General features: G+C 40.1%; 1 protein-coding gene across 2 annotated transcripts in view; it reads left to right on the forward strand.

Moving 5' to 3' along the window:
* Positions 1–6,968, forward strand: part of LOC149812043 (Rubisco methyltransferase family protein) — a 59,555-nt gene extending 52,587 nt beyond the window's left edge. The window contains exons 4-6 of one of the 2 annotated variants that reach the window (XM_089993936.1): positions 5,535–5,798; positions 5,888–6,265; positions 6,423–6,968. In XM_089993936.1, the coding sequence (XP_089850062.1) occupies positions 5,535–5,798; positions 5,888–6,265; positions 6,423–6,428 (648 nt within the window). In that variant the 3' untranslated portion in view covers positions 6,429–6,968. The remainder of the gene's footprint in view (positions 1–5,534; positions 5,799–5,887; positions 6,266–6,422) is intronic. The other variant, XM_089993937.1, reaches the window with a different exon arrangement.
* The last annotated feature ends 1,235 nt before the right edge of the window (positions 6,969–8,203 follow it).

The following is an 8,203-nucleotide window of genomic DNA, read 5'->3' on the forward strand; positions in this document are numbered from 1 at the left end:
ATAAGTATGGATTTCATTGAGAAGCTTTCTTCTTCTTAAAGGGAAAAGGTTATTTTTGTGGTAGTAGATAGACTTACAAAGTTTGCCCACTTTATAGCATTACCAAGTTCATATTCAGTTCAGTTAGTGACTCAGGTTTTCCTTTAAAATGTGTCAAGGTTGTATGGTATGCCGAAGACAATCATTTATGATAAGAATCTGGTTTTCCTTAGTCGGTTTTGGAAAGAATATTTCATGTTAATGGGTAGTAAAATGTGCTATATCACGGCTAGTCATCCTCAAACGGATGGCCAAACTAAAGTGGTTAATAGATCGCTCGAGACTTATTTGAGGTGTTTCACAAGTGAGCCCCAAGATACTTGGGTCGACTTCTTGCCATGGGTCGAATGGTGTTATAACATTTCTTTCCATTCTTCCATGAGGATGACTCCTTACGAGGCTCTATATGGTCAACCGCCGCCTAGGCCACTTTTCTATGAAGATGGATCCACCAAGTGCACCACGGTTGATAGACAACTAAGATAGCAAAATGAGGTTATGAAGATCTTAAAACAAAACATTGAGAAGGCTCAAAACCGAATGAGGCAAATCTACGATCATCATCGGAAGGACAGGGAGTTCAAGATTGGTGAATGGGTATGGCTTAAGCGTATTCCACATGGTCAATTTTTCTTAAGTAAAGCACCCATCACAAAGCTTACTTTAAAGTATTTTGGACCATATCAAATAATTGAGCTCATTGGCCTGACCGCCTACAAGCTGAAATTATCACATGGAGTATGTGCTCATCCATTTTTTCATGTCTCGATTAAAAGCCTATCATGGCCCAGCTCCTGAGGAATCCTTCCCAGATACCCCCACAACAACCTACTAGAGTGATAAAGACTCGCAAGGTACGACGATCCAACAACAGTCTAGTAAAGAAGCATTTGATTGAGTTCGACAATGAGGGAGAAGCCACTGCTACTTGGGAATGGGACTTAAACGTACGCAATAGATTTCCAGGTTTTCTTCCTAGAGGACTAGGAACATTTCAAGGGGGAGGGAATGATGTGGTTTCGAGTTCAGATGCAGCCAGCAACGAGCACACGCACGCACACTCTCCACCACACAACCGTAGGAGAGCGCGGCAGCACGTGCCAAGCACCGTAGCACAATAGAGGGTGCGACACATGCGTGCACACCACATGTGTGCAAGAAGAGTGTAACGACTTCATGATGGTGCAATCTCAGGTAAGCGCATAGTCACGTCAACATTGGGATTTGAATCATGGGCCGTCCAAGCCTTGGCACCAACTACATGTAAAGCTCCATAAATATAGCAAGACTTTGTAAAATTGCATATAGGTGAATATCAGAATTTTGAATCTTTCTTTGGGCTCCAGATTTGGAGATAGGCCTCATTTCAGGAAATCGGCTCTTCCTTAGAGATTTCCACACTCTAAGAAGAGATTCACTCTCTTCCATCTCCTTTCTCTTCCACCGACTCTCATCCGAGAAGATCCTCCTTTCGAACGAGAATTCAATTCCAGGCGTGTGTCCAGCATAGCTTCGATCACGCACTTCAACAATTTTGTTGAAGATCAGTGATAAGCTACCAGATCATTGTCGGGAGCTAACCGATGCATCCGGCGACCTGCCACAACAATCACCTATGCCAGACACGTGGATCCGCCGGCCATAGCACACCATGCAACTGACTGATCAACCTGTGCAGATCGATCATGTGCACCTGTGCCGATCATCTACTCCTGCACAACATCACTTTCGTAACTACACCTTGCGTATAATACCGAAGTCTTCGATATGTGCTGAGCTTCCTCAAGCTCACTCCGTCGTCACATGATCTACAACTGAGTGCATTCACACCTCGCTTTATTCGAACTTTCATAGAATGTATTCAATTACTATGAGTGTGTGTATTGTGACAAGATCTTTCAGAATGTGCGTTGGATGCACCGCAACCTCCTGCTGAGCGCCTGCAACACTTCTATGTGCGCGCCTGACACCGCGCACAAGGAGCATTGCACCTGCGCACATCAGCTGCCTGAGCGAGCTTGTGTGCCTCTACCGCCCGCGCACAAGGTAGTGCACAAGCCTGCGTGCGTTGCTGCCGATGCCTGCACTCCATTTCTTGCTCTTGCGTGCGCCATAGCCACCGCACCTACGTGCATGATCTGGACTTTGCGCCTGTGTGCACATTCTCCTTTGTGCCTACATGCACACTTGCCTAAGCGCCTGTGCGTGCGATCCTCCTGCTGTGCTTGTGAGCGCCTTAGTTGTTGCGCCTGTGCGCAAGCCTCTACACGAGCCGCCAATGCCTACGTGCATCTCAAAGCCGATTGTGGCACTGATGTGAAGCTCGGTTTCTGCGTGCACTACAGAGCTGATAGCCTTGTAACACGCCCTTTGCGCAGGGTAGTGCTGTGAGCCACCTATGCAAGGAGTGCGCTTGTTGTGGTGTACTGCGACATGTGATCTAGGGGTAGCTTGCGACTTAGCCGTTGCATCTATTAAAAAATGACCCATATGCCAACTAAATGTGAAAAATACTTTTCTAAATGGTGAATTAAATGAAGAGGTATACATGGATCCTCTGCCAGGGTTTTGTATTAAAAAAGGTAAAATCCTTAAACTTAAAAAATCTTTATATGGTCTAAAATAAGCTCCCAAAACTTGACATGATAAATTTAGTAATGTAATGACTCATTTGAGTTTTCATTCTTGCTATACTGGCACTGCTCATTTTGTTAAAAATACAAGTTCTATGGTTGTTATTATTCTACTTTATCTAGATAATATGATTATCACCAGAAGTGACAAACAAGGAATTAATGATATTAAAAATATTTTAAAAGGAAATTTTGATATGTCTGATTTAGGCCTTTTAAGATAGTTTCTAAGTATTTCAGTTGCGTATTCTCCCAGAGGGTACATTGTTTCTTAAATAAAACTTGTTGATATTTGTACTAAGTCTGACATTACAGATAATAAGAGATAGAAACCCCAGAAATGATTAATGTTAAAATGAGATGTTAAATTGAGGCTAGAAGATGAGAATATGCTTGAAGATCCTATACTTTACTGCCAACTAGTTGGGTTGCTCACTTATCTATCACTTGGCCAGACATAGCTCATGGAGTTCACTCAATCAAACAGTTTCAGCATGCTCCCACCTCTATGCACATGAGTGTCGTCTTGAGAATTGTTAGATACATCAATAATACTATAACAAAAGGGGTTTTGCTATCATCATTTTCTTTATTAGATTACATGCTTATACGGATGCTGATTGGTGTGGAAATCTCAATGATAGAGTCTGAACTACCGATTTTTGTATATTTTTAGGTGATTGATTTCATGGAGATGCAAGAAACAGTAAAAAATATCTTTATTCTCAACTTAAGCTGAATATCGTGCAATAACTATGACAATAATGGAGCTTGTGTGGCTTAAAAGTCTTCTCAGTGATATGCGAATAATCATCTCAACACCTTCGAAGATGTGCTGCAACAATAAGAGTGCAATCTATATTGCGAGCAACCACACCTTCCATGAGTGAACCAAACATATTGAGATGGATTATCACTATGTGCGTGATGAGTATCTGAGAGGAACTATCTCATTGCTGTATGTCACAGTGGAGTATCGGCTGACGGATTACTTCACCAAAGCTCTTCCTGTTCCTCGATTTATTTTTCTCTTTAGTGAACTTTCGGTCATTTCCCCGTAAGTTTGAGGGGGTGTGTGTCATGTATATATATTGTAATAGTTTGCCTGATAGGGGCATTTTAGTCTTTTTACTTGTAATTATAGCTATTTATTAAAAACAACTATATTTTCCTTTTCTTTATTTTCTTGTCTTTTTTTCCTTTTTTGTTTTTCCCATACCATTGGGGGGGCCATTCCATAGAGTTGTTGGGGCCCCAACGGTCATAAATATGACCGTCGGGAGCTCCCCCAACGTCTCTATGAAGGGAGCTCCCAATGGCCTCCCTCATTGTTGTCCTATATAAATAGGGGAGGTGTTCCCCCTATATTCTCCAATGCCTTTTAAGCATATTATTAATAATATCCTATTCTTTTACTTGTTGGTGTTGCCCTTTGTGGCTCTTTGTATTTTCCTAGAGTGGACTTTGGCTTATGCACTTTTGTGCTTGTATTATGCCTTTGTAATTGTCCACTCTTATACTTACATGTGCTTTTGCACTTTGTTATTGTAATTCCGCATACTTCATGACAATGGTGATATGACCCTAATACATACTAACATTATCTTAATATTTTTAAATTATTTTAATAGTTTTAAATAAATTTTTAATAGAAATGTTTTATATATTAAAATATCAGAAAAATAAATTTTTTTGATTAAAAATTAAAAAGACCATATTGTCATATCCTATTTTTCAAAAAGGTTTTGAATTTGCGTGTCAAACTTGAATCACATATTGAGTCACACTCATATCATTGTGACAGGCTCCTGTTTTTTCTTTTTCCCCCGACAGATACCCTCTCTCATACTATATGCATTATTGGTCAAAGCTGATGATTGGATAGGTGAATTTATGGAAAGAAAACGATGCCTTGGTCACATTTGGATTGTTGCAACTTGCAAGTTTATTGATTAGGTTGTAATTCTTCTGGGTCTCAACTGAACTGTTTAGTGAAACAAAACTGTCTTTCAAGTCCAATAACCTCTTCAAAAAGTAAATATTGTTCATATTTCCAACAAAGATGAGGGAATAAGATTTTCAATTGCCGATCATTACTACCTGCTCTCTTATACATTCAATGATCACTACTCTTTGTTGATCACCTGGATCTATTAATGGTTATTACGTTGCAGAGGAACAGGCAGTCTTCCAGACTCTTGGATGGGGGCTCTGTTATCTTGATGGCAATAAAGTTGTAATGGAAGAAATCTAAATTGTTATCTGAATGCTTAAGAAAGTCAGCATTTGACAAAGCTGGACATGAAGTTGGTAAAATGGCAGATATTAGTTATGATGTTTGTTCAAAAATAGTTTATCATTGAAATGATATAGAATATTAATGAGATTTTCAGCGCAGAACTGGCTGTTTTTTTATTGCTTGCCATCTAATAAAATTGGCTATGGGACCTATCCCAGGGAGCGTGGTGGGTACTAACTTACAACATGCTAATATTTTGTTTTCCTATAATATTTAGGTTCCATTTTCAGTATACGTTGTTTCAGGAATCTCTTGGAACCACTGGATTTCTGTGATAAACACTTGAACCAAATGAAGTGCTCCAATGCCTAATGTCTATTTTTTCTTTGATAATATTATGAGCTGTCTATTGCTATGTAGGATTCCGTTTTCCTTTTATGCTGCCAGCATTTCATTTCTCTGCCCTTGTACTGTATTCAATCTTGAGAACTAGTTGCTTTGGTGGATTGTTGCATTTGTGTTCTAGAGCTTGTAATGGATCCAAGTATTTAAGGATTTTTGGCCAAATCTTGAGTTTATTTCTTATATTTAGATTTTATGCATTTTCCTTTGTGCATATACAGGTGGTTGCCAAAGAACAGATACAACCAGGTGCTTCAGTGGTGTTGAATTATGGTAATTTAGGCAATGATCTTCTACTCTTAGATTATGGATTTGTAATTCCTGAAAATCCATATGACACTATTGAGCTCAAGTATGATGGAGTACTACTTGATGCCGCAAGCATGGCAGCAGGAGTGCAGTCTGCTAACTTTTTTTCACCCACACCATGGCAACATGATTTGCTAATACAACTAAATTTGGAAGGAAATGGGGCTGATCTCAAGGTTTTCCTTCTTGATGCTTCAACTACTAAACATAACCCTGTTTTCTATGACTTGGTGAGCCAACCCTCAATGTGATTTTGTTTTTGTAGGTAAGCCTAGGTGGTCCAGATGTGGTTGATGGCCGTTTATTAGCTGCCATAAGAATACTCCTCTTAAACGATGTTAAAATTGTTGAGCAGCACAACTTGAGCAGTCTGCAATTGCTAACAACAAAAGCTCCACTGGGAATACCTATTGAAATCTTCACCCTTCGGACTCTTATTGCAATCTGTGTGATAGCATTGGGCCACTTCCCAACGAAGATCATGGAGGATGAATCCTTGTTGAAAGGAACCATTTCTAGTTCAATGAAACTGGCAATTCAGTTCCGATTGAGAAAGAAAACATTGATCACAGATGTGATGAGAGATCTAACAAGAAGAGTAGATATGCTCTCGAATGAAATGGTGTCAACTCCAGTTAAAAACGTATAGTTGGTGAATTATGAAATTTCTCGCTATTGTAATATTAGTAAATCAATTCATGGTATATCTTATTTATCTGCACTATATATAGGCATCTTGTTGATTTCACTCATTACAAGGATTCTCTTATCTTTGTTGGCTTTGTGTTGATTTATGCTAGGATTGATAGGTGCTGCAGTCAAAGATGCGGTGCACTGTCGAATTCTTTGTACACAGTTGATGCTACTGCAGTACTGCCATCATAGATTATTCTCTGCCCTAAGGTTTAATACAACACTGAAAAATGTTCGCATGCTTGGGGTTCCAGTGCCAGTTCCTAAGAAAATAGAGCAGTCTAAAATCAAGCTGCTAAGTTTACAGGGAAAACACATTCAGTCAGGTGGCATCATGGGAACCAAGAGAAATGGCTGAGGTGTTGTGAAAGGTGCTGCGGCACCTCCATACTTGCCACGTTTGGAAGTGGTAAAACTTTTCTTAGAAAATTTGAATATTTATGTCATATGAAAATCATGTGAAGTATGGCTATGAAAAATTTCACCACTATGTATCTACATGAGGTAGAGAAGTATTTTCATATACTCGGCTGGTAAAATCATGTAAAAATTATCTCTTGTTTGGAATAGCATGAGAAGATTCTATCTCACTATCTATTTATTGTACAAGAGAAAATTCTAATTGTTTTATCTTATTGTACTGGATTTTCTCATTTTTTCCCACTTCTAAACATGGCCTTGGCATGAGCGTGATTTGTTCACAGGATCATTTTTTCAAGAAGAATTGTTGCAACCTTAGTTAATTATTTAATGTCCATATGTAGGTTGGTCTGTAACTGTTGGATGGGGCATATAAGGGAGGTTGGTGGTGTCGTCATCCAGGGCTTTGCCTCGCAGAGAGGTGGGCCCATTAAGGGACGTGGTCCTCATTAGCGATTTTCTCGTAAATTGTCACAAAATATTAATGTCTAATCAAGGGGGAGCCCATAACAGTGGACGCACTTAGCGGACACCTCTCCCCGCTGATCCCGTGCAGATCAGCCGCTGCATGCTCCAGATTTCACAAAATCGGATGAACCAGGCGCGTCCGACGGTTGTTGGACGAGAAGCCCGCCCACTGTTACGGGTCTTATACACAGTAAACCGATATAACTACTTTATTTTTAATCTCTCATCCATTGGTTAATGCGCCTCTGGGCGTCAGGGTTAAGCTGTGAGTTCCTGAGAATTTCTGTTTTCTTATTTTCTTTGCTTATGAACCAAGTGCATGAAATGAATACTTTCCTTTTGTTCCCTTGAGAGATAAAGAGATATGATGCACCATCTATAAAAAAAAAAAGATTAAAAAAAGGACATGATAATAAAAGTGAGTGAAAATCCAAGACTACCCATAAGGTAGATGCAAAGCTCTGATTCGTATTACCATAAGCATTTCAACATCATCTCTATGTACAAGGACTCTGACCTCTTATCATCTGATTCCCTCCCACCTCCACAGAAAAACCACAAGAGATGGCCTAAACTAACTAATGACCAATACATGAGATTCTCATCACCAGACTCTTGTCTGCACCTACAAAGCTGGTTATATTGAAAACCTGACTTGAAGATGACACAAACGCAGACCAAGAAAGTGTTGCTATGAATCACCAACAGGGATGGCTAGCCCAGTTCTTCCTAATGGCGACTGCGAGATCCGCGGCTGCCTCCAAACCGGTTGTCCGTGCCTGATGTCCGGCGTTGGACGCGACGCTCTTCTGTCGTCGGCCATCTTCTCATCCTCTAGCTTGATCCTCCTCACTTGGCTATGGACTGCAGGACGCTCCAGCTTAATCCGTTCTTCTCCATTCTCTCTCTGCTCCATTCTCTCTCTCTCTGTCTATATCTTCTTCTTTGTACAATTCGAAAACAGAAGCGTCACCGCCATCCAAATATGGTTCTGGCCTCC

The sequence above is a fragment of the Nuphar pumila genome, chromosome 17, assembly GCF_984573655.1.
Source record: "Nuphar pumila chromosome 17, dmNupPumi1.hap1.1, whole genome shotgun sequence".
NCBI classification, from domain to species: Eukaryota; Viridiplantae; Streptophyta; class Magnoliopsida; order Nymphaeales; family Nymphaeaceae; genus Nuphar; species Nuphar pumila.